Source organism: Anabrus simplex, chromosome X (assembly GCF_040414725.1).
Source record: "Anabrus simplex isolate iqAnaSimp1 chromosome X, ASM4041472v1, whole genome shotgun sequence".
NCBI classification, from domain to species: Eukaryota; Metazoa; Arthropoda; class Insecta; order Orthoptera; family Tettigoniidae; genus Anabrus; species Anabrus simplex.
The window spans coordinates 93,932,351-93,960,323 of NC_090279.1; the positions used below are offsets into that span (position 1 = coordinate 93,932,351).

At 41.9% G+C, this 27,973-nt stretch overlaps 1 protein-coding gene across 1 annotated transcript; it reads right to left on the reverse strand.

The window, feature by feature from the left end:
- Positions 1-16: 16 nt before the first annotated feature.
- LOC137503085 (hemolymph lipopolysaccharide-binding protein-like) lies at positions 17-27,973 on the reverse strand. Its single transcript, XM_068230535.1, has 6 exons — positions 27,959-27,973; positions 19,655-19,780; positions 17,220-17,355; positions 14,626-14,811; positions 10,413-10,637; positions 17-173 (listed from the first exon to the last, which is right to left on the reverse strand). The coding sequence occupies exons 1-6, from the start codon at positions 27,971-27,973 to the stop codon at positions 28-30; spliced, it is 834 nt and encodes a 277-aa protein (XP_068086636.1). The 3' UTR covers positions 17-27.

A 27,973-nucleotide genomic window follows, 5' to 3' on the forward strand; every position in this document is an offset into this window, starting at 1 on the left:
TATATCAACACTGAACATGAGATCTGTTCACAGCGGGATCTCGCAGATGAAGGACCGGCGTTCTGCACAATTGTAGTTCAACAGCAGACCTGTCCTGACAGCAAGGGCGCACTTTTTACCAGCGTTGTTATTCGGGTAACGAGGCCTCCACCAACTGCTGAGAGCAGGCTCACCTGAAACACAGGACATAAGTGTCGTACACTCGATCCATAACACTTTATCTTTCTTCAGATTATCCCAGTTATTTCCGAGGTCACTGGAACACCCCAGGCTCATTTTGGTTTTCGCCTCAGATTTACCGCCAGATGGACTTCCTGACAACACGCGCATTTCTGGATGAAACCATCAACGCAGTATACAGCGGGATTCGAACCTCAGCCTTCATAACCCCCAATGGATTTGGGAGTTAGAAGAGCATCCACGTTATCCCCTGTTTCTCGTAAGAGGACACTAAAAGGTCAACCACTGGATCTCACTTGAGACCGTGGTTTGACGACCACGGTTCCTCTAGCTGAGCCTGGCATTTTCCCCACTAAATTCTTGTCAGGCTCCTCTCTCTTATCTTTCTTGTGCGACCTCTCTGGGTCAACACTTGTTCTAGTCCGACACCGACGGCCTTGGGAGTCTTTCATAATCGCGACCGTCGTGGGGCTTCTCTATCTTTCCGGTACCTTCAATTTTTAGAAGTGCCGGACCGCTTCTGATTGGTGTTAATAGAGGATGGTCGTCCAGTGGTATTCCTATTAAAACAATATTCACTGATGTTCTACTTGACTGCACTGTTAAGCCACCAGTAATCTTATTCTAATAATAATTTCTATTGATGGCAACAACTTACCACGTGAGCGGTTCGTCAAACTGGTATTACATATTGCTGTCATGAGGTCAACCAGGTCCGTGTAAATGAGATCGGAATATGTTCACAGATCCACGAATTGGAGCGATGTCAATTTTATCTACGCCTTTAACAGGCAGCTGAAGCACTTTGTGGAAATTTATAAAGAAGTCTTGGATGTCATCTCGTGCTCCAGTTATCAATCCGATAACTTTGATGTTACGAAGCTGGTACTTCATGTCGATACGCCGTGTGCTGCCAGTTGTACTCTATTACGTGCATTTCCACATTCTGTTCCGCTCTTCTGTATTGAATTGTATTGCCTATCATTACGCACCGCGGTATTTCTATTCTGATTTTATGTACTTATTCTTACAATTCTATTAATAAATAGTCTGTCCCTTATAAGACACAGTCATCGCTTTCGGTATATTTTCAACATTTTCAAGTTTCGTAATTCTTATCCGTGTGTTTTGAGGTTGCGACAACATTGTTGTTTTATTTTCCCGATAAGTACGACCCCGTGGCTAGGGACCATAGAATACATCCATGGTATTCCCTGCCAATCGTAAGAGGATAACAAAATGCGCCCAAGGAGCTCGTCATTTTGGAGCGCGACGTAGTGACCGTGGGGAAGTTAGCTGAGTCCTGGCATTACTTCCACATAATTTTGTCAGGCTCCTCACTTTCATCTATCCTTGGTTAACTCTCGTTCTTGTCCGACCACGGCGATATTACATTTTCGATACCTGAGGAGACTTTCATCTCCCCTTTCCCTTTCTTTAGCCGACACCTTCATCTCTCGAAGTGTCGACCCTTTTCATTCTTTTGCTCCATTAGTGGATGGCTGCCCAATTTTAGTTCCTCATGAAATACAAATACCACCATACCACCAACAAACATTGAAAATAGTAATAAGTAACAAACGTCATAAAATATTGACCGAGCTGCCTCAGAGGCGATGAAGTCTTGTCGCCATAATGTACCACAGTGGTTCGAGTGATTGAATAGGCCAGAGAAGAAGTTGAAGTACATGCTGATGCTCCTCAAACCAAGATCAAATCCACTATGCCTGGAGCACTGTCGTCTGAAGAAGTTGTGGCACTGCCTTGTTATACATCAGTTGACCTAAAATGTCCACTTAGTAAGAATCGCGCCGTGCTGTCAGAAACTCACAACATTATAAACGACTAGTGCTGTACGACAAGTAATTGGAAATAAGAACCACACATGTAAATGTATTCATGAAACAAAAGACAGATAGTCGTTACCCATGGAAGTACTGAACGCTGAAAGGCATAACAGTCTATAATGATTTTGTATGTATGTTAATAGCCTTTAATACATACTATGGAGATAACATGGTTTGCATAGTGCAAATGATCCATTCACTGAGAGATAGTATTTAACACTTAACAGTTCGAGATCTTGTAATGTGTAACTGGTGCCAATGATTCCCGTTTCCTCAGAAACTTTGTGTAAGGCAACAGAAGTGCCGTTGTAGCTATGAACATCATCACACGAGGCAATCACTTCGTAGAAATGAGCGTCTGTACAGACGATATAACAGTCTATAAATGTGGAAACATTCTCATTATTTCAATATCATCCTGAATGACAAACAAAATAGGGATTTAATACATGAAAGATCTGGCCAAGGTATCCTCACAGCCACCGATCTCTAGCACTCGGCGTGCTGGTAGTACCTGGATATCGTAACGTGCCATGCTGTGTTCCACTGAGTAACATCAGAGATAAACAATACTCCTTCATGCGATGGTTTTCTAGGAGGTTCCTTCCCATCTGTAATTTTTCTACTTTCATTGAGCACGCCCACTGACGAAACTATGCCCATCCCGATCTGTCACCCGTAGTACACATTTTATAACAGACACGAACATATCTAAAGTCAATACAAACCAGTGAACCACCCAAAAGCCAGCCAAAGTGAAGCGATGAGAATCATAATTGCGATGAACGAAATACAAAAAGGCAGAGTGCCAATATCACCCCAGTGGAGTGATAGTGTTAGACCGTACTTGTTAGTGGCTGCAGGGAATACAGTGATGCGAAACGTGCAAGTCGCAGACTCAAAGAAAAACGGAAATTGTAGTAGCTGCAATAAGGAAGCTGAAAAGGGAGCGCAGTGAGGTTCACAACAAATTCGAGCACTTCCTTTTATTATAACTGAGAAGAAACGGGAAGGAGATGGCTTCAAATATCACAAAAATATGAACATTCAAGCGCACCAGGAAGTAGAAACTGCTTCGGGAGTCGATGATGTGAAGGTGAAGAGAGCAAGTGCATATGTATCGATTAGTTAACCTGAGGTCAAGTGAAGACACCGCGGTTCACGGCTAGACGTCATCTGTTCAGAAGAAAACATTCCGGGATCAAATCGCAGAGACTATTAGAACAGCGAAGTTGGCTTTGGTCATCTTACTATCGACGATGTCACTACTTGGTCTGAGGTTCAGCAGGTTCCGTCGTCGTTAGGAAGGATATGGATGACATTGCCACACGACTTTCATTCTACGTCTCTGAAGTGTTAGCATCTCAATTTGTAAATTACTGTTCACGTGCGAGTAGAGAGAGACACCATTGAGTTCTTGGCGATTACGACGAAGTTAGGAACACTACGTATCTATTATACTTTCACGACGAGACATGCTGGCAATTTTAATTAATTAATTAATAAGAGCATACAAATGCACATAGGGAAGTGTGGGTGTTTATTCTCTGGTATAATATAGTAGTGTTCTCTTGCGATTCTTGCAGCAGGAGAAGTAGTATTTGTCACACAAACTACACGAAGATTCCTTGTTGGGTTCATGGTATTTTGTATTCTTGCATATTCTGTGGTGGTATCCACGTATCGCCAGGCTTGTCAGTGCATATCGCACGTTGTGGTTTCCTTTTGTCCATCCTCTATCAATCATGGCTTGTCTCGTCGGCGGGTCAATAATTATTTTCTTGGCTGGTTGATGGCAGCATTAAGTGACATCTCAAGTCCTCATTGAAGGAGGTTCATACGCAAGCCTTGAGGGCGCTTTCTTGCTATTCCGAGGGCTCATTTTAGGAAGCGCGCTTTTACTTTTTCTGTTGTCTCTAGAAATTCCCAGATCAGTTCCAAGTCGTACGTGATAATTGGTACTATTTTAGCGCTGAACAGAGTCATAGCTCTTATCGCTCTTTCCCTGATGTGGATCCTGTATGACGTTCCTGTTGTCTCTAGAGTTAGTCCTAAGTATTTGTTCCTAGTAATATCTTGTCTTCGGTCGGTAACCTGCCCCTCTTCGAAAAACCATATGTATACTTTTTCCAGGTTTATGACGAATTTGTTGTTTTCAGCTCAAATGTTCAGTTTGTTTAAGGCTTCTTTAAGGTCATTATCGGTCTGCGAACCTAGGACCATGTCATGAGGATACATATAGAGCGACACCGATTTCAGATTTTCAATGGATTTTCTGCGTCAGATGTGGCAATGTTAAACAGGAGGGGCTAACAGGGTCACCTTGAATTACTCAATTTGTTTGAAGGATATCTTTTGATATACTTATCCCGTCGTTTATCGCTACATTGCTTTGTGATAGGAGTTTACTATGAGTTTTACAATTGCCTTGTCTTCTGTCATGATGTCCATACTGTTCCTGTCCAACATGTCGAACTTGAAGACTGTACAGTATTTGCCTTTGGGGTGTCTTAAGCCACCCAGATGTCTTCTTGTAGACATTTTATAGCCTGTGAAGGTGATCGTTTCCTTCTTAATCTGAACTGATACTCTTATATTTGATGGTCAGTGAAGTTCGTTTGTCCTTCTGATATTATACTCCAGAGCAAGCCCTCGTTATGAGATTGGTTTGTCGGCTTGTCCTTTCCTGTATATCATGTCTTTATTCTAAATTTCCTCCAGTCCTCGGAGATGTTTCCGTTTTGTAGACATTTGCTGAACAAAAAGATCCATATATTTGCAAGGTGTTGTGCACTTCTTGAGACCGAGTAATCCTAATTCCGTTGGTCTGACGATATGACTACCTTATTTAAATCAATAATTTAAAAAGCTCAAGCACAAAACGCACCAAGGAGTTTCTCAGCGGACGTTTACGAACACTTGGTCTTTGCCCACTGTGAGATGCATTCGGTACTTCTCAAAATCTGGTTTCCGTTTTGTCCTCACAAGAAAGTTTTCAGCTCACACAATAGAGAACACCTCTCCCACATCAAGGAGGCCATCCGGCTGTAAAATTGTGTGGCCCCACCAGAGAGTAGAGATGACAGGAAGATGTGATGACCAAACAACCACCGGAAATGTTTATCGTTTCTGAGTGCAAACAGTAAGGACAAGGCCACACATTGTACCAATCAGAAATGAGAAAGTCTGCGACAAAACACGGGAATGCGTTTCTGCATTTGAGACTGAGATAAATCAGCATCTTGGAGGAATATAAAGTTCTGGCTATGATGTAAATGAGACCTGGTAATCTGGCAATCTAGAAGTTGTTGCTTGCTGCTTGTGAGAACTCTTAAAGTCTGCGAGGGCTCCTCAAACATTTTCACGTGTCAAAGTAAAGACATTCCTGCTCTGGCTCAGCTCAGTAATATCAATGACGCTGATAACGGTGATACGCGTATCCTTCTAGGTAATTCACGGCGATATATCCTGAAACAGAGACAGCAGTTACGTACTGTCTTCATCATTCAAAACCGTTCGTTATAATTATATAGAAATATTGTTTTCGAGATCATCTGAGCGAGTACCGAAAAGTACATTCTAGCCGTGAAAATGGAAATATGGATATTCTAAGCAATTTTCTGGGCCTTGCCTCACGAATTACTTCAAGTGATTCAGAGAAAATAAGGAAATGTTTAGTAATCGGTAAAACGCAACGTCAACTATAAATAGAGATCAGAGTAACTGACAGCTGCTGGTCATTGGTAGTGTGCGTGAAGAAGAGAATAATAAAATATGACGACAGGCCGTACATTTAAACAGGAAGCGACACATTCTTATTCACTCGGGCTGTTTGTCTACGAGCTTTACCTGTAATACTTATCGTCGCACATGTGGGTCCTCTTCTCGCCATGAGTGTGTTGGTGATCAAGAAACACCCTGTCCCTGCTAGTTGGTAGTAACATTTATCACTACGAGAACTCCATGACGAGGAATTTTTATTAAATAGGATGTGCATCACTAAATGCCATTCCTTCTTCTACGCGATGCAGGAGCATTCGCACCCGTTTCCCAGGTGATCGACCGTCTCATGGTGAGAGATATTTCCAAGGCGTTTTTGACGGCTGCTTCGTTGTTGAACCTCTTTCGTGTCCAACCATGACCCCAGGGTACTGTTGTCGTGTGAGTGACTGCAGTCACGTCCTAGTACTTGAACTATGGGCAACGACTGAGGGGACGAGTAAATTGTACTGAGAGTCGGGAGTAGTATTGAGCATCTCGGACATATTCTGAGTGATGGCCCTCCTTGTGTCGGGAGTAGTATTGAGTATCTCGGACATATTCTGAGTCATGGCCCTCCTTGAGTCGGGAGTAGTATTGGGCACCTCGGACATATTCTGAGTCATGGCTCTCCTTGAGTCGGGAGTAGTATTGGGCACCTCGGACATATTCTGAGTCATGGCCCTCCTTGAGTCGGGAGTAGTATTGGGCACTTCGGACATATTCTGAGTCATGGCTCTCCTTGAGTCGGGAGTAGTAGTGGGCACCTCGGACATATTCTGAGGCATGGCTCTCCTTGAGTCGGGAGTAGTAGTGGGCACTTCGGACATATTCTGAGTCATGGCTCTCCTTGAGTCGGGAGTAGTAGTGGGCACCTCGGACATTTTCTGAGTCATGGTCCTCCTTGAGTCGAGAGTACTATTGGGCACCTCGGACATATTCTGAGGCATGGCCCTCCTTGAGTCGGGAGTAGTATTGAGCATCTCGGACATATTCTGAGTCATGGTCCTCCCTGAGTCGGGAGTAGTATTGAGCATCTCGGACATATTCTGAGTCATGGCCCTCCTTGTGTCGGGAGTAGTATTGAGTATCTCGTACATATTCTGAGTCATGGCTCTCCTTGAGTCGGGAGTAGTATTGGGCACCTCGGACATATTCTGAGTCATGGTCCTCCTTGAGTCGAGAGTAGTATTGAGTATCTCGTACATATTCTGAGTCATGGCTCTCCTTGAGTCGGGAGTAGTATTGAGTATCTCGTACATATTCTGAGTCATGGCTCTCCTTGAGTCGGGAGTAGTATTGGGCACCTCGGATATATTCTGAGTCATGGTCCTCCTTTAGTCGGGAGTAGTATTGGGCACCTTGGATATATCCTGAGTCATGGTCCTCCTTTAGTCGGGAGAAGTATTGGGCACCTCGGACATATTCTGAGTCATGGTCCTCCTTGAGTCGGGAGTAGTATTGGGCACCTTGGATATATCCTGAGTCATGGTCCTCCTTGAGTCGGGAGTAGTATTGAGTATCTCGTACATATTCTGAGTCATGGCTCTCCTTGAGTCGGGAGTAGTATTGGGCACCTCGGACATATTCTGAGTCATGGTCCTCCTTGTGTCCGGAGTAGAATTGAGCACCTCGGACATATTCTGAGTCATGGTCCCCCTTGAGTCGGGAGTAGTATTGAGTATCTCGCACATATTCTGAGTCATGGTCCTCCTTGAGTCGGGAGTAGTATTGGGCACCTCGGACATATTCTGTGTCATGGTCCTCCTTGAGCCGAGAGTAGTATTGGCACCTTGGATATATTCTGAGTCATGGCCCTCCTTGAGTCGGGAGTAGTATTGAGTATCTCGTACATATTCTGAGTCATGGCTCTCCTTGAGTCGGGAGTAGTATTGGGCACCTCGGACATATTCTGTGTCATGGTCCTACTTGAGTCGGGAGTAGTATTGGCACCTTGGATATATTCTGAGTCATGGCCCTCCTTGAGTCGGGAGTAGTATTGAGTATCTCGTACATATTCTGAGTCATGGCTCTCCTTGAGTCTGGAGTAGTATTGGGCACCTCGGACATATTCTGTGTCATGGTCCTCCTTGAGCCGAGAGTAGTATTGGGCACCTCGGACATATTCTGAGTCATGGCCCTCATTGTGCTCAAGAGGCGAGGACTATACAATCAACCATAGGTCTCTAACCTGTCAGAGGAGAGACTCTAACTTGGACTATGTGCAAATAGATTAGCAGCCTGCTTCACATAATTTACCGAGCTGACAATATTTTAAGCAAGCCGCCGGGAGTAAAGGATTTCCAATTAGTTTTGACAGTGCAGGATTCTTTGGAAGCAAAGAGGTGAAGGAAATGGTATTCGATATTAATCTATCGACCCACAGTAATGGGGAAATCGTAACAATTAAAGTAGAAATGGGCGAGTTAGGAAGAGTTAGGAAATAATGATATTTCGGCAGGCGGTGATAATGAGGAAGGGATAGGAGGAAATCAAATGCTTTTAACAAGTGTTGAAAAGGGATGGGCAGTGTGTGGGGTACGGGGGGAAAAAGGAAAAAAATAATGTTTTGGATTAATGTGGTAAACTCATAGTACTTCCGAGCAAATAATGGTACAGGTGGAAGGAATATAAGAGGAAATATTCATCTTGACGCCGCGAACAACGAAGCTCACAGAGTAATAAGATGAGCCTGGAAAGTTAGTAAAGGTCCTTCTGATTTGACGAAAGCAGTAATTGCACCTATTTATAAGCAAGAGGACTGCTAGAACCATCAAGGTACTTCAACGACACTGATGATGGTGATTCATTCGTGCACCGGGCAAGGTATTCACTAGTATTTCATGACGGAGAAACCAATAAATGTCTTATACTGAGTTGGATGAGACCAGTGTGGTTTCAGACCTCAGAGGGGTTTTCATGGTCAGGTCTTCAGTATTCGTCACATAAGTAAAAAGTGCTATGATATGAATAGCAAGTTGTGTTTATGTTTCGTAGATCTAGAGAAGGCATATGACAGAGTAATTCAGGGAAGGATGTCAGCCACACTGAGAGAATATGGGATTAAGCCTAGATTATTGGGAGCAATAAAACTCACTTATGTTGACATTGAAAGTTGATGGTAGAACGAGTTCTTGATTCAAGGTACTTACAGGGGTGGGATATGGCTGCAATCTTCAATGTTGTTGTTCATAGTTTACAAGGATCATCTACTGGAAGATATAAAGCGCCAGGGATGCTGAAATGTCGTAAGCATTTTGGTGTTAATGGCAGACAGAGCTGAAAGCCTGCAGTCTTATTTCTTGGAATTTGAAATAGGTGCAGTGAGTACGACATCAGTATTGGCATTACCAAGAATAAAGGGGCTCCCTGGCGGAGGCGGTAAAGGCGTACTCGGTTCGCCCGAAAGGACGTGGGTTCGAATCCCCGTCAGAAAGTCGTAAAATTTCCACTTCGTGACGTGCATATGGCCCTGAGGTTCATTTATCCTACATCAAAAATGAGTACCAGGTTAATTCTTGGGGGAAAAGGCGGCCGGTCGTAGAGCTAACAACTCTACCCCATCAAGTGCCGAGGTTACGAATAGTGGAAGCCTTTACCTTCCACCACTCCCAGGGCCTTCATGGCCTGTACGGAGATGTCTTTGCTTTTTTTTTTATTACCAAGAATAAAGTCATGTCAGTGGAGGAGAAAGTTTCGAGAACTGAATGTCAGGTCGGAGATACAAAACTGGAACTTCTCCCAGGAAGCAAGGTGCAGCAAAATTAATGCAGTGAGCTGTGGGATGAAACGGTCTGTTTTCAGGATACCTTCGCTGTGTGGGAGTGCAAGCTGGGTGGACTCTGGATATCTCGTCCATACGCTAGTTGTAATCTACATTGAAATAACGAGAATGAAGTCTAGAAACACCGGGTGGGAACAATGACAGAAAGGTACCCAGAATGAGAAGATCAATTTTAAGTGATATATAAGTCAGCCATCGAGGGTAAGAGCAGCAGAGGAGACCAGGACTCAGTTTCTAATTATTTAAAGACAAGAGGTGTGGAACTAAACAAGGCACAACATTCTATAATGATGATGTCCCTACCACGACCCCAGTGTGTCCTACTCTCTATTTGACGTCCGTGATAAACCTGCACGTCTTGGTGCGGCACATAGCCTAATCCTGTCAAAGAACACCGAGAGGTATGCTCAAGGATTAACGTCCCCATCCGACAGATGAATGTCCTCATACCCTCACTTTGCGACTCTTTCCCTTCATTTAGACATAACTAATATTATTCACTTTATGTTCCAGTAACTACATTCGTATGGTTTGGGAGACGCCAACGTGCCGGAATTTTATCAATCAGGGTTTATTTTATGTGCCAGTAAATCTACGGACATGAGATTGACATACCACCTGACTGAGCGAGGATCGAAGTTGCCAAGTTGGGCTCAGAAAGCCTGGGCTACTGAGGGCAGGACTTCTTCATTCCTCCCCTGATTATAGGCAATACGGTGTGGTCATCAGCCAGTAACATCGCTAACTACAGCTAAATGTCGGCTTCTGTTGTTTAATATGACCAATGTCCTCCATCCGACATTCTTTAATTCATGAGGAGAAGAGAGCTAGAGAGAACTCACCTTTCACAGACACCCAACGATGTTCACCTTCGGGCTTGTAAACTCCCATCCAGGGGCTCCGGCTCACATGCTCTTCCATTGGAGGGAACACCTCTCTTCTCTCCCGTTCACTTTCCGACACCATCAGATCACCTCCGTCTCTCTTGCACTGCTCCCTGGCGTCACTCCAACTCTTTCCTCCACGGTACGTCTTATAACAGTTGAAACCTTCAAACAGTCGGTAACCTGTGGGCAGTTAGAGCATCACACGTTTATATTTTAGACTATCCTACGGGTGAAAATGATGATCCTTCATTACTTGTCGTACTCTTCGATGCATGACATGGTCAGGAGGCACCGTAGCGTACAGAAGAGGAGTTAATGAGATGAAGTGAAGGACGTGAGGTACGATAGCGGAAAAGGAGAGGGTGAAACGCGGTGCCGACATGCAGCCTACTTCGGTCATAAAACAGCAAGCGATTTGCTCAAGGCTCAACATCGCCATCCGTCATAAATGCGACCTATGCCCTCAGTCTAAATTAGCAATGTGGTGAGGTTTGTAATGAATCCAGGCTTTTGTACGCTATCTAGCAGCACCTCTCCCACCCGGCTGGCCAACATTGTGATGGTGAAACTTGTTTCGACCAACGGGACGCCTTAAGCATCTTGCCCAGCAGGCGGACCAGTGCTTCTATCTACGTGATTAACTGATTTGTGCAGCTCATTTCCGGAGCTGGATCGTTCGGATTATTTTCGAGATGATTTAGCTGTCTTGGAAACAGCCAGCTCTCTTCGTATTCCGGAGATGTGAAAAATTAATAATCAAGAACATCACCGTCGTATTTCCTGTACATGGTCATGGATACTTAAATATGTGTGGCGCATCTGAAAGTACACACAGGGAACAAACATGAAACCAGAGCATGATATACGAACTGATCATCTTTTTTCTGAGGTAAATGCTTCCTAATAAGAAAACCTTCACTTGTAATGATTCAGAGTGAAACATATTTCCTTCTTTAAGCTTTAGCTCGTGTAATATCAACGTCCATGCTCCTTCTTCCACTCAAACTTTGCACTATGGCAGCAGTAGCACGATCATTTAAGGCCCTTCACTCAAATGAGCTTCGGTAGGCAAAGTGGCGGTAAGTCGTGATGATTAAGCGGTGCCGAAAACCACTGGGTGATTTTGTTTTAAAAGAAGGGAATCCAAGGCAATGCATTCCTTTCTTAACTTTCAGTTGATATTTCTTTAACATTGTATAGAATATAATTATTTCCTATTCTTGTTCTTTTATGTTCAGATTCGGAATTTTTATAGACACATCAGTCCGCGTGGAATGTCCCTTCCCTTGAGAGTTACGTTTTCTAACTGTCCTCCGGAGAAATTTCATCGATATCCGTAAATTACTTTACTTTTATCAAGAAGTAATGCTACAAATTGGTATCACAGATACAAACAAATTATGAGTCGGATGTGTGTCTTTTCCTCGGACAGACTTCTCCCACTGCTCTAAATGACTACCTGAAGATGATCGGTTATGTGTACGAAACATGCGGCACTGTCTTCAAGCGCAGTAAGACATAACTCAAGACGCATTATGTATTAATGACTTCCTCTTCAATTTAGTTGCATTTCCCCTGTTTTGTTGCCACCTCCATTTGCTCACTATTAATAACTCTGGAGCCGACTAAATCTACATTAATCACTCATTAGAGGGGGCTTTTCTCCAACTGCAACGTTTCTACTATGTACAGTATTTCCAATAGTTGCGGGCAATAGAACCACTAGAATGTGGTCCACATTGGATTTCTTAAAAGTGAACGGCATATTACTAACTTCATCATTTGTACAACTTTTGGTTAAATTACACGAGACATTATTTTACAATATTTTAAAAGTTAAATCTCAGCGGTTGGCAACACTGCATTTATGAGTATTTCTACCTCATTACACCTTGATTAGTCACAAAATGCAGCTATTTTGTGTTGGCCTGCGAGACCCATGTTATACATTAGTGTAGAATAAACGAGCACTTACACAAAACAGGAGCACATATGACAGTCGGTAAAACTGAGAACATCAGCACTGATCAACGGCATCCACGCTTGGGAAGAACCGTCGTTCTCAGGACGAATTATGAGAATACTGTGAAAGAAAACAAAGGCCAGGTCATGTCGTCTTAGAACGTCCTGAACCCGCACATATTGTGCCACTCATCGGAAAGGCATCCGCCGTTGTACCAAGTAAAGTAATGAGAGTTACCGAGCGCAAGAGATAAATGGAGAACTTCTGCTTGACCACTGTCTGCCTCAAGGTCTATAAAGAGCTTCCACATGTTCTCCACGTGCCCAAGGAACCGCGAGGGAAGAATGGAATAACTGACAGAGGGATGACCTATAATTCAAACTTCAGCAAGTTTTATATACAAAAAATTCACAAGATTCACGTGTCTCTTGATTTAATATTTCAGAAAAATGTCTTGATAATTATTCTTTTCATACGTAATATTGATCATCTTTATGTTTGTGTAATTAAAATTGAAACATGGCGTGACATGCGTCACTGGTGTGTAACCATTCAGGGTTCTGTGAGAGGGTGCATGTGACTTTAGGGTCTTCAAAAGGACTAATTCTCTTTAGGGAGACATAAACAGTTATCCGCGTTGACGTTATGTTCACTGAAATGTATGGTGAAAAAGAAGTTGTAGCAATTACAAGTTTCGATCGAATCGTCACATACGACTTAAGTCAGAAAATGATGTTCTGAGAAAAACACGATCAAAGTTTTAGAATCTCAGCCAAACGAACACGCATATATACCGGCTATTATTTTGAAGTTATATCACTAGTATAATTATTTTCTAGGGTTAGTATGTATTTACTTTAACTCGAAATAGTGTTTATTTAGTACATATGTTTAATCACAAAAGCAATCAATAAAGTAACTGTTATGGCACCTCGCCCAATTACTGTGTCATTTTGATGAAGGCGGTGCCCTTCAGAGTTTTTCTTAATGTTAATATTATTTAGTCAGCGAATCTACCAAAAGGGCACTTTGCTACCTCCTGCCTTTGGTGTATTTATCAATGTTAAACTTTTTCTTTAATTAACTGCTATTGGCATTTTACCAGTTTTTCTCTCTCGTTATAACAGAGGCTGTGCCTCCAACTAAAATTATCAAATGTAAAATTTATGCAGCGCAGGTTTTGACAAATTGCAAGTCATTGAATTAAACTTAACCTGGCAACATTTCATGTAAAAATATTATCCTCTGTTTTTTGTCAGACATATTAAACGACTTGTTTTCAGGTGGTGTTGTAAGGCTTTCGACTTATTTACTATTCAATTATTCATGTGAAAAAAATGTCAGTGATAAAACATTTTTTTGTAAACTAAGTGATAATTTTAAATCTGTGGTTCTGACATCCTTTCTCTCCAGTGGATCCCCCAGGGGTTTTGTTTCCTATTTCAGTCAAAAACACCTACAAGTTGAATTCTCCATTCGAGGAACAGTTACAATCCTAATGTGTACTGTTCGCAGCTCTCAAGGGCGCCCCGAACAAGTTGAGGAGGGAGACGAGCCTTTCTCTGAGAGTCCTGTGGAGTTCAGCAAGAACTGATAAGGATGGTTACTAAATTTTGTACGTTTGCAATTCACCTGGAAACAAAATGTAAGTATGGATTCCTGGTAGTTTTATTGAAGTAGTTTCCAGTTGCTTTCCTGCCCAAAATCGTGAATCTATCTTAGATAATGATATAATGACTGCGTGCCGTAGGAAAGAGCCATAAACGGGAAGGTGCCTTACTAAATGTGCACATCCAGATATTTGTCTCATGCAAAACTGAGAAGCCACGGAATCACCTTGAGGGTTGTCGAACCCACAACCTCTACGTGATAGTATCATCGGCTCGCGTGTGGGGCCGCTGTGCTGTACGCTGCGATATGTGGAACACTCACCGGGTCCCGCCTTCACTTCGGACCCAAGACGCTCTCATTTCTCATATTCTCTCTACTCGTGCACTCGCTCTGCAGACTGCTGCTCCAAGCAAACACCTACACAGTAACTGCAGGGTGAGTACTTTATCTGTGGGACGTGGAATACAACGATTAAGAGCTTTACTTTTCTACCTGAACAAACTAGATCAAAATCTCCAAGAAACACATGTACGTTCGTCTCAAGTACACCACTCATAGATAATCTGATTAACTTCTTGAGAGTTTATCACTCACCTGAATGAGGACAGGACCTTGGTTTCGTAGCAGTAGTAGTAGCTGTAGTAGTAGTAGTAGTAGTAGTAGTAGTAGCTGGTGTAGTAGTAGTTGGAGCAGTGGTAATAGCAGTAGTCGGTGGAGTAGTGTAAGCTGGTGTAGTAGTTGCAGGTGTGACTGGCTTCATATATTGAGACGTCGAAGTACCTGGAACAAAAATACGCATGAAATATGCAATTTCTGATAAATAATAATCCTGAAAATCTATCGCAAACTGTGCAAATAAAATCCGTATGGAAACATTTTACGGTCTCCGACAAGGCCTACTTCAGATTATGGTTATGTTCAAAAATCGCCTGTACCAAGATTATTAAAATAGTGCGTGTGTCTCTTACTTGTAATGATTTTATTTTGTCCAGTAGAAACACTACTCATCATGATAATGCCGCTCCAGAAAGGTGTATATGGTTTGTTGTATCATTCAAGAAAGTAAAGAAAGGTTCGATTCCTTACGTAGGTCCTTTTGAACACAATCACGAGTTTAAGAAGGAGGAGGTTAATTTTGATTTGATGACAAATAAAGATAAGTTGTTTACACTTTATATTATTACATATTACTGTATTTTCAAAGCAGAGTCATACAGCAACGGACTTGATATAATTTAGATCTCCTACACACATGGCATTCATTCCAGAAGGAAACTCATTTTGACAGCCAGATCTAAATTGCCTATTGATGCCACGCTTTCCACATCGCTGATTACCTAATGAAATATTTCCGCGTCTGCATCAATTCATCCGTACCTGCACACCGCAAAGAGATGAGCCCTATACCTAGAACTTAATGTTTCTCATATTTAGCTTTTCTATACCATAAAAATACTTCTTCCGCCGGTATAAATACTCCCCCAGCTATCGATTTGATCCCATCTCTACAAAAACACTCCAGTTTTGGAAGACATCCATTACGTCACTTCTCAACCATGAAACAATTCCTTATACAATATCTGGTAAATATGAATCTTATAACCACCATGTCCACGTACTTTCACTTCCGCTGCCTAGTCCGCCATGTATCCTTTCTAAACAACACACGCACTCCCAGTCCCCCCACATAAATACCCCTTAGTTTCATTTATATTACCCTCTCCTAGAAAGTATCCCACTGATAATAACCTCCTCTCCATTCAACTTCATAACAGATCCCACACTATGTCGTACGTTGTTCGTACCAACATAGAAAATTACCACACCCTTTCCCCATCTTCTGTCTTAACGTAATTCCTCTACCTTGGTTCCCTTTCCTCCGTGCACTTTCTCCCCGAGCCTAACTATGGAGTCCTCGATGACCAGAGTCTCGACCTCACTTATTTCATTATATCCGCTACCCTACTAGTTTCAACAGTCTTCCCTGATGTTTACAGACCATACCTTCTCCTCCACCATGTTCCACCCCCTCTGCCCCTCCACCTACTGTACCTTTTCTCTTACCCCCACATTCCTGAAACAAGTTCATTTCCCCCTATATCCCTCTGTGTTTACCAGCGGTTACTCACGGATACCCTAGTGATAACTGCCCTTGACTTTATCCCTTTGCCCTCAGTTTCCTCCCCCTTAAACTATTAGCATATCTGTCTTTCAGAACTTCTCCTCCCACCGCACCCTGTACATTGTTCCTGTTCTACGTCAACAGCCTAAACACGTTTTCATACTTATCCCATATCTCCCTCCCGTCACCTGCTCTTTGTTTGGGCTATGATCGTCCAATCTCACCTTAAACTCCGTAGAGTAACGGTTAGCACAATTACTTGCAAAGCACGTGGTCTACGCTTTTTCCCACTACTTTGAGAAATGTAATGTTGGCAGGACTGCAGGTAGGTAGTTAAATATGATCACCTCGATTAGGAGTGCTGCTGCAAAGAACTGCATAACCTCGGAAAAGGACACGAGTTCCCATTATTACCAAAAGCATTCTTCTGTAACACCACATTTCAAAGGTCTCTACTCTATTTCTCTACTTAGCATGACTCTAACGTTACAGACAAATACTTCGGCAAACGACGGCCTGAATTGTATATTTATGCTGAGTAGAATGTTTCATATATATTTCAGTTATATTTAGCAAATATTCTTCTTCGGTAAATGAACGGATAGTTTCTCCTTTAATTCGTTATGTTACTTCTTAGCCACCCAAATTCCTCCACTACCTTTATGAGTACATTTCTTAGTCTTATATCACTTGCTTCACCTGACCTTATCTACTACATTCAACTGCCCTTGACATCCTCCAACAATGACGTTCCTCCATATCCAATACTGCCTGCTCTGTATACACATTTAACTGAAGGAGAGGCAGACCACGCACCTGCCTCGCTCGCTGACCTCTGCAGTTTGTGTTACTCTTCGTTCCCTGTAATTCCAATCCTCTCAAGCATTTCAGAACGCCTAGTCCCGTAGACAATATCGAATAGGGAGGAGACTGACGCAGGCACGTTCACTAGCTGATTGCCCCTGGACACGGAGGAGATACCGCCCACAAACACTGCAGTCCTACTTCTTTGGGGTAAGGAACACCGAGTGTGAATGAGAGTTCTATGACAACAATCAGGTCTTACCGTGTACTGGTGGATGTACAGAAGTCACCGAAACAAGCTGCTCAACTTCACTGCTATCACATGATCTTCTTTCTTGGTGGACATTCACGGCTAATTCCCATTGGTTCTCCATCGATGTCAATCGCCGCGTATCAACCTGTAACGAATATTGAACTCTTAAGACATAGAAAATTATAGCCCACATTCAGTTCACAATCCACTATAATTCCAAGGTGAGTATGAAGCACCCATTTGAAACAACCCTTCCTACTCACATTCCTGTTTCCTTCCTCGCACGTCACATTATGCCCAACTACCACACCACACAACCACAATTGGTGCTTTACTCGGAGTTTCGCCGCACCATATAGTGGCAATCGGAGCCGTAACTTACGGAAAAACTATAACGTACTCCCAGAGATGCTGTTTGTTCGTTATTCTTAGATATTACTAAAACATCCCAGTTTCATTTAATTCAGTACAATTGTTCGTGTGTTTTAGAACTGAATGTTTAAAGCACGGAATTTCGGTATTTCTTGACATCATTCTCGTGCTGTAAAAAGAGACAATATGTCCAAAGAGAAATTCATTTAACAAACGAGACTTCTGATGTCTCCAAGCCCGGCTTCAGTGACCATAGTTTCGAGATAAAGGAAGTGGAGTGGACGAAATCACAATCACATATCAGAGTGAATATAACGGAGAGATTCAGGGATCGGTTCGGGAATACGGTACCGTAGACGTAGATGCGTTTCCAGGCAGTGTAGCAGTAGATATGACCTGGCTGGACTACTTCTTACAGCTCCAGGCAGTGTAGCAGTAGATATGACCTGGCTCGACTACTTCTTACGGCTCCAGGCAGTGTAGCAGTAGATATGACCTGGCTCGACTACTTCCTATGGCTCCAGGCAGTGTAGCAGTAGATATGACCTGGCTGGACTACTTCTTACGGCTCCAGGCAGTGTAGCAGTAGATATGACCTGGCTCGACTACTTCTTACGGCTCCAGGCAGTGTAGCAGTAGATATGACCTGGCTCGACTACTTCCTATGGCTCCAGGCAGTGTAGCAGTAGATATGACCTGGCTGGACTACTTCTTACGGCTCCAGGCAGTGTAGCAGTAGATATGACCTGGCTGGACTACTTCTTACGGCTCCAGGCAGTGTAGCAGTAGATATGACCTGGCTGGACTACTTCTTACGGCTCCAGGCAGTGTAGCAGTAGATATGACCTGGCTCGACTACTTCTTACGGCTCCAGGCAGTGTAGCAGTAGATATGACCTGGCTCGACTACTTCCTATGGCTCCAGGCAGTGTAGCAGTATATGACCTGGCTCGACTACTTCTTACGGCTCCAGGCAATGTAGCAGTAGATATGACCTGGCTCGACTACTTCCTATGGCTCCAGGCAATGTAGCAGTAGATATGACCTGGCTGGACTACTTCGTACGGCTCCAGGCAGTGTAGCAGTAGATATGACCAGGCTCGACTACTTCCTATGGCTCCAGGCAATGTAGCAGTAGATGACCTGGCTGGACTACTTCGTACGGCTCCAGCCAGTGTGGCAGTAGATATGACCTGGCTCGACTACTTTTTACGGCTCCAGGCAGTGTAGCAGTAGATATGACCTGGCTGGACTACTTCGTACAGCTCCAGGCAGTGTAGCAGTATATGACCTGGCTGGGCTCATTCTTACTGCTCAAGGCAATGTTGCACTAGATATCGATTGGCAGGACTTCTTCATTAAACCCAAGACTGCGGCAGTCTCCACTTCCACGGAGCTCTTTTTTTTCCTCAGGGTCTCCATCTGGGCTGGACAAACCTTTCAGACTTCATCGTAAATCAGGGGGGACCATTACGAGATATTTCCAGCCAGACCGATGTTCCTGGAATGATTTCTTAAAGGGAAGGTCTAGTTTCTACTTTATTTATTTTCCATAAACTCACAACCTGTGTGTTACCGTTATTATATTATTTAACAAGTTCAGTGCGGGATTAACATAGGCTGTTGTCACAAAGACAAACTGTGTGAAATGTCTGTGAAATATAAATTCAGTTAACTACTAAGTTCTAGCGCCTCCTGTGACGATCTCTCGAACTAGCTAGCTGCTTGTCTTGGGTCAAGCGTATTAGCAACATGCAGATATTATTTTAAACACGGGATTTTTTCCCAGCAATAACAACACAATCGTGAGTAATTACGTCTGCTATGAGTTACTCCACTTTCTTAAGCCGTTAGTGGTTAGCACATGCAAACAGGTTAGTGTTTGATGCACAATGATATCAAGGACATATTAGATTACTTCCGCAAACTGTACTGTGGTTTGAAATTTGGTTGAAATTTGAATGGTGCATGAAAATATTTATTACACACAGCAATAAGTTACGTGTATTAATCACATACAATATTATCCATCCAACACGGAAACACAACTCTGAATTTGATAATACACGGTACCGTTATTATCCAATGTCCACTGGCGTTCCTGTGGCCATGCACAGACAGGTCCAACTTCGAGCCCACAGACGATGCACAGTGGTCTGTGCTCGCCAGTGAAACTGCTAGCGTCAGGGGCAAGAGAACCTGGAACAAGTACAGAGTTCAACAGTTAACTGTGACTAAAATTACAGCCTAAAGGAGGTTATGACATAAAATATGGCACTTCAATGCAGAGTACTAATTTCAGCTTCATTCGCTATCCATCCTCAGTCAAACAAATACATTACCTTAGATCGTCAGCCCCGCTTGAAAACTTTGATGGTCAGTTAAGAAAACAGCCCGCAATATTTTACTGTGTAAATTAATCGTCCGCTTCCCTTTACAATTTTAAGTATTCTGACAGGATTTATTAACATGTTCCTAAGCATTTGTTAATTATTGTGACGAGAGCTTCATGAACTTGGTTCTAAGTACATGCTAAATGATCTGACCATTCCACAGCCCTTGATACATTTTCCTCTGTCGTGGCCAATATTCCTATAACGGAGCCTTGAAAACTAGAGCCCCGACTAGTCCAAGTAACGAGTGCCTTGTGCAGAGACTCACTGTAGTTAGGAACAATGGCTGGAACGTGAACCATCAAGTTGAAATGTAGAATGAGGAGCTCGAAATCTCTGATACTTTACAACATATCTGCGTCTATCACAGTCTGATGACCCGCAGGCTTGCCTTTACAAATTGGAAAGACATAATTCACAAAAAGAAGCCGTAGCTTCCAAAGCACATTACCTAGGTCGGGTCTCGAATCGAGAAGTTCACTTAACATTTGGGTTTACAAAAGGTACTCAGAATCGGTAGGAGCAGTTGCTCCTAGTTTTACATTAGACGGGGCTTGAACCTCCAATTTTAGTTCACAATGATTTTACAATACGCCCGGTGTCGGGGCTGTAAAGTACGTTACACAGACCCTTAAAGCAGAAGGGGTGTATTACATAATTAGTTATACCTGGTTATCCTCTCTGTATTAGTGGAACCAAACAACAGAGGATGGGACCTTCATGAATTTTAGGGAAATGCGGACACACTAACTGTTACAAGCTTACTAAAATTTCTAAATCCTCCCGAGTTTCACACGCATAATTTTCACATAATTACATTTCTGCAATACCTTGTTAATTACCTGCTCCCCCGTCTCCTCTCCCTTATGACACACACAAGTCAATCAGTACCAGACACATTTAAATATAGTATTAGCCGATGTTTCCTGAAGGATTTACTTTCATATATTTTGAGTGAATAATCAATTTAATATTATATCATTTGATGGGCTGATTGAATTTGTTACGGAGATTTCCGTGGTAGTTAGAGGTGAAAGAAGGTGCTGGGATGAATAGGTCTCAACTTACGAAATTAATGTTAATTTAAATTTAACAAGGTTATATTTTCTTTTCAAGATCAAGAAATAACAAGTATAACAGGTATTCAGTAGCATATCAACCAATTAAACCCAGAAATTGCCAAAAAGTCTCATTTTTTCAATTTTGAATTTCCCATTATCTGGATTCGTTATTTTATTAGCTTTAATTTGTTGTAAATTACATAACCCTATCTTAACTACTTTTTGAGATATTGACATTTATGTAAAATGCAGCACACTGAGCCACGCCCCCTTTTATGGACACAAATGTTTATTCTTTGCCTTCTGCTCATGCTGATCATCTGTGACTTTCGTTTTCTTTCTAATTACTGATGTACAATATAAAGGTCACTCCACACTAACCCTGTGCTGCTATCTATGAGAATTGCTCTTAATTATTTGACTAAACAGCTGTGAATGTTTTGAGCACCCTTGCATTTTTTAGGCCTACTATTTATATTGATACACTGTACTTTTAGAAAGTTTTCCAGCAATTCTAATTTGTTTATTTTTAATATGGTTTTACATTGTTGTTATAACCATGGGTAACAGAAAAACTAAAAGGAGGCCTGTAAGGAAGATCCATGGAAACCAGTTTACAAACATGAAGAAAGTTGATAGGTTAGAGCAGGACAATACAATTGGATACCCAAAGGTGAAGGCAGTTGGTGTTCTTTCCAAACAGCAGTGGCACATAGCACAATGGATAAATATAAGCCCTTAAATGGACTACCTGACAATTACTTGAAGCCAGTGTACTCCAAGCTGACTGATCCTGCTATGCTGAGGCGTTGTCTCCATGGCAAATGCAAATGCAAATTCAAAATGAAAGTTTTAATGGCATGATATGGAGAAGATGCCCAAAAGATGGTTATGTAGGACTAAAAACATTGAATTTTTGTGTTATGGATGCTATTTGCCATGATAATTTTGGCCCAAATGTAGAATTGGAAACTCGAAAGCGAGTGGGTGTTACTATTGGTAAACATACTCGAGCCAGTGTGGAGTTGACTAAAGCTCTAAAACAGAAAAAGTATCACCTACAAAACACCCTAGAGCAGAAAACCAGGAGGAGGTACCTGAGAGGAAGAAGAAAGATGAAGGAAGACCAGAATACTGCATTACACGGGACATCATATGATACAGGAGGTTTCTAAAACTGTGTTAAAACTTTGAGATAGATTTCTCTGGAATATAAATTTTAATGCTCTCCGTATTTTAAAAAATGATAACATTAGACCTAATTATCGTATTTCACTGAATATTCTTTTAAATAAAAGCCAAAAGCCTACTCCAGGGCACAAACCTCAGATATGTAACTATTGTTGTAAAATATAATTGATTATGTAATTTGTTTATAAACACTCACCAAAACATTTGTATCAACTAAAGTAATAGGACATCAACAGGCACAGTTTCATTCTAGGATCATGTCTTTTAGGTTTATGCTCTGCCTATAAGTGTTGTGAAGAAAGTGCAAAAAACAGATTTGAGAAATGTCAATTAGTTTGGGAGCTATGATGTTTAAAACAATATCATAGATTTTTAAACAAAATAATTTGTTATAAACAAATAATGCAATATTTTTAGTTTATATATATACTGATCTTTCTACTTTTTCTTGCTCATTCCAGTAACCTAAATTCCAAACAGAAAACCTTGCAATTAAAAAAAATAAAATTCTGGGTGTACACATACCTTAAGAATGTACAATTACAGTTTGCTACAGGATTTGGGCTTCGAGCCCCAGACTCACAATTCTTGAGCAATTAGCCCAACTTTACCCAAATACAAGGTTTGACAAAGGGGCGGAAAACCCCAATCATGCCCAGGAGCACTTGCTCCCAATTACCCAGTAAAGCCTGCTCGAGGCACACAGAAACCAAATTTAAGAAAGAGCAACCCGCTCTCAAAGTTCAAGCCCATCAACGGCCACACCAAACTCCACCTTCAAGCTGTCCTCCGGACACATAAAAACAGGGGTAAAAATACCCAACCTACTGAGGCCTATTCAGTAAAGAAACAGGACAATGACATGGCCCCAAAATACCAACTTGAGTGGAGGCGTACTCAGCACTCCTAATACACTTTATTAAAACCTAATTTGGCCCTAGGCCGCTTATGCAAGGGCTAATCCCATACTACGGAGGTGACACGAAATAAAACTTTATTACATTACGAAGAGATGGGAAACTGTTATAAAAATGTAGTCACCTCAAAACAATATGAATGGGAGCTCGAGAGGGTTAGGCACTCTCTATCCCAATTTGTAGTTAAAGAGACAGCATTTATATCAAGTGTCTTTTACATTTTAAAGGAAGGTTACATGATAAAAGTTTCGAACCTGCCCCGAGGGTTAAACTGATGAGCTAGCAAGAAAAGAAGTTATTAAAAGGCCATTACCTTATGGATGAACTGCTACCCGAAGAAAGAGGCGCTTCCAGCCCCCTGCTACATAATCACACTAGGATAGATGTTACTGAAGTGGCACCGAGACCAGAAAATCAGCAGTTTATATATCCTCGTGGAAGATTCGAGACGTTTCATGAATGATTACAACCCGCCCACAAAGTTGTATTGGTTACCGAACACAGTTACAGAGCAGGTTGGGGAAGAAAGCCCCGATTGGTCGAAAATTAATTTAAGAAATTCGGGATTGGCTAATTTCAAAACTGGCGGAACGAACGGATTAACATTGCCAACACAAACAATGACAGAAAGAAATTTAACAAAGAACAAACTTATGACTACAAAATTTCTTGAAAAGAAAAGTTCCTTCACTTCGCACTAGGGTGCACAATTGCAGTTCTTAAGAGGTGCCATCTAGAAGAGAATGTTCACACTTCTTGCTACAGAGAAAACAAAAACGAATCGAAACTGACCTAGTACAGAACACTTCAAAATTTACAGTAGGGACATCTTCTGAGAAATCTTAAAATTAATGTGGTTGTTAAAGTTCAGGCTTCCTCCAGTAGAGGAGTTTCAACTGGCGCAATGTTTGAATTAGCGGTGTGGAGGTGTACCGCCCGGTACAGAATTGATCACAGTTTTGATAACTTCTGAATGATTAAAAGAATAACTTACTGCCGATAGGTTACTCAATTTCAAAATACCACTTCTCTCCCAGGCTGATAAAATGCTTTTAACGCCAGGGAGCAGTCCAAAATCGATGCTAGGTGCATATTGTCACGGAAGTCAAACTACTAGAATATCTGACGGTTTAAGGCACTTCACACAGGTAACAGCATAGTCAACTTCACGAGGCCGCAATATCGAAGCAGTGAACGTAAATGCCGGCAATGCCTACAAGTTTTCCTGTAGGATTCCACCATACACCTCTCTAAATGTGTCATAATTGGGCATAACTACTTATTTACCTTGGAGCACCTCCCCATTTACTGTACTTCACTGTTTGCGTGAAGGAGCTATACGAAATTAGCTCAGAGTTTCTATAGTATACCCAGCTTACAAGTGACTAAGTGACAAACATATAAAGGGGATAGTTATAGTCCAGATAGCTTGATATGTGATGCACGTAAGATAAGGAAAGCATTCCTCCTTGTTACATTGCACACAATGTTTCAAACTGCTCTGATAGAAGGAAATTTTTGTTTAGGAAAAGTCATTCCACTAAGGAAGGGTTCAAGCAAGATATGGCAGATATTTTATACTCAGGAGGCCAAATGGACTGCATCGGTATTGACCTAATCAAAGTCTATCGAGAGAGCAGAACAAGGAAGAGACGGCCTTTGGACCGGACAAGGTGTAACTGAATATGTGGCGACATTTCCAGAAAGCAAACTCAATGTCTTAGAATAGGTGGAACGCTGTCGGGTTATACTCTGATTAAGAGTGGATCCCGCAAGCCAATGTTACTGTTTTCTTGCATGTTAATTACTGCCTCGATGCTGTGAATGCAGCACATGTGGATAACTGCAAGTGCCTAGGTGATCTTTACAGATCTCTTCATATGGTTATGGGTGTATTTAGGAGTTGTAGTAAGAATGTAAGACAGAGGCGTATAAGTCACTGGCAAGACCCGTTCAGCGTACGAGAGACTCACCAGATTACTTGACTCAAGAACAACATGAAAAGATCCAGATGAGAACAGCGCAATTTGCTCTGGGTGGCGTCCGACAAAGAGCAGTGTTACGTTGGAAACTTCGTGCTGGGAAGACTTGTGAGTAAGGAGACGAACATTTTCAACATTATTTTGATTAGCAGTACATCACCACACTTAACTCTATACAAGGAAATTGTCAGGGATAGAGTTTTATGTGTTTTGCCTGAATGACCTAAGCGTCATCTTAGACACTTTATACGCATATTCTTTGAGGAAAGAATGCTGTGGAAACAGACTGATGACTTGCATCAGATCTTCGTGAAAATTTTGGAGACATGTGAAAACCTTGGTCTACACCTGAACTTAAAGAAGACCCAATACATTATTGTGAGCAAGGCCCTGTGGGTCAACGGAGCTCCGATACTGAGAATATCGCCGTCAACGAGCGCCGCAGTTTCGTCTTAGGATAGCGCGGAGCTGTGTGTATGGAGTAGAGTCCTGGACTATGAGGAAAGATTAGGAGCATTTGAAATGTGGGTCTACTGTATTGACCAGGATGTGTAAAATTGCGCTGGGCTGCTAAGGTCATGAAGCTGGTCATATCATGAGGCGCCCTCCTCCAAATAAATATACAAGGGAACATCGAGAGAAGAGGGGTCCTGGGAGAGCCCGCACGTCTTGACTGGGGAACCTGCGACTGTGGTTCAGCCAACAACAAAACTAAGATCGCCAACGTTCGATGACGGATACTGCACTAGGACTCTGTCCAGTGTGATGCTATTTATTCCGGTAGACTGAGCGTCCAATGGGACGGGAGGATGAAAGTAGAATTGACAATTTCTGCAAGCACAGAATTATGTACTCTTAATAACAAATTGTCCCTCTATTGCTCATGTGAAGAGACCGCACTTAACTGTATTGCTTGGTGCCTGCTGAGAGCCTCTCTTTGCTCTCCTCCGACTTATCTCCACCACTGACAGCGCACTCTTGTGTTATATCACTTTCCCTTTGAACATTCAACAACCATAAAATATCCCACCGAAATTCTATGAAAATTCCATTAATCTATAGAGATATCCCATACTTAAATTACCCAGCTCCGTGGCGAAATGATTTGGTACAACGGGTATCGGGTTTGATTAGCTGCCCTATCCAGATTTAAACCTTATTTGCTTAATCGGGGGCCGTGTATTTGTCATGTCTTCTGAAGTAGGAGCCGCATCCCCAGAGACATGCAGGTCGCCTATAAGACCTGCACCATGCGTGCTCGGAGGTTATTCGCCATTATTATTATTATTATTATTATTATTATTATTATTATTTCGAATGGGCCACCAGAGGACCACGTGCCAATTTCAATTCCTTCTTTTTTGTTCTTTCCTTTTCTTCCAGTACGCTTTCATCTGTTCACTATGTTTCTTCGTTCTGTCTTCAGACCACTTTGAACCAGTCTTTTTTACTTTTCTACCTTGGAATCCTTCTATTTTCAATACTTTTTCCCGAAAGCCTTCTCTATTATTTATTTCTTCCGTTGTTATATTGTTTTTTTCTAAATCCTTTCTTACTTCATTGACCCAGCTTGTCGTTGATTCCTTACCCCACAAATATCTGAATATCTTACTGGTTAATCTACTATCCTGCATTCGATATAAATTTCAAAAAACATAAGTCTCCTTTTCCTCATTACATCTAATATATTTTCTATTTTTTTATATATATTTCAGCATTACTTCGTAATTTCCAACCTTCTGCTGTGTTTTGTGGGCCTAATATTTTCCTCATGATTCGCCTTTCTAGTATTTCTAGTTTATCTAAATTCTAGTTTAATGCCAGACATTCGCTTGCATATAGGCATTCTGGCTTCACTACAGTGTTGTAATGCCTTATTTTGGCATTTTTGGATAGGCATCTTTTATTGTAGATATCTTTGGTGACACCATAAGCTCTCTCCATTTTATGTACCCTCTCCTTTACTGCAGATTTTTCTAAACCATTTTCATGGATTATTTCCCCTAGATATTTGAATTTTTTTACCCTCTCTATTTGGCCAATATGTGTTTTCAGAAATTTTGGTGCATCCCAAATATTTGTTAAAAATTTTGTTTTTTCTGCAGAAATTCTTAAGCCAGTTCTGCTGGCGATTCTTTCCAAGACATTTACTTGGGTTATTATTATTATTATTATTATTATTATTATTATTATTATTATTATTATTATTATTATTATTATTATTATTATTATTATTATTATTATTATTATTATTTGTCCAACACTTGTCCCGTTTCACTACGAGGTCGGGTATGAGGTGAGATGAACCTGTCGTGGCGGGTTCTTTTTTCTTTTGACCGGATACCCTCTGACATCAAAATTATCAGAGACGTTAATGAGATGAAATGAATTACCTGATATGATAGTAAGAAAGGAGAGGGTGGAACCTGGTGCCGGCACATAGCCTTCTCCTGTCGAATAGCACCAAGGTGGCTGCTTATGGCTGAACGTCTCCACCCGACAGTCGAATCAAAGGCAACAGCGTCATATGGCCTCACTCCGTATGAGCACTACGGAGACGTTTACAATTTAATCCGGGCATTGGACACGCAATCTAATGATTAGAAATTGCATACCACCAACACCTGTACACTGCCAGCAAACATTCGACCAACGGGACTCGAACCGGATAACCGCGGTGTCACAGCGTTTATACCTCAAAGCCTCAACGATCAAGACCAAGAGGCGGGTTGTTATTATTAGTAGTAGTAGTATTAAATTTCCAATCCAAGACTGACATCACCTCTCCCTTGACCCCTTGTTATCAGCTACAGAGAAATAAACAAACACTCACCAAGAGAAGCGACAT

Coding starts and splice junctions, on each gene's coding strand:
- LOC137503085 (XM_068230535.1), bottom strand. Junction 14,812..17,219: donor TGTACATCCACCAGTACACG/GTAAGACCTGAT, acceptor TTTTTGTTCCAG/GTACTTCGACGTCTCAATAT. Junction 174..10,412: donor TCGTTGGGTGTCTGTGAAAG/GTGAGTTCTCTC, acceptor CCTGTGTTTCAG/GTGAGCCTGCTCTCAGCAGT.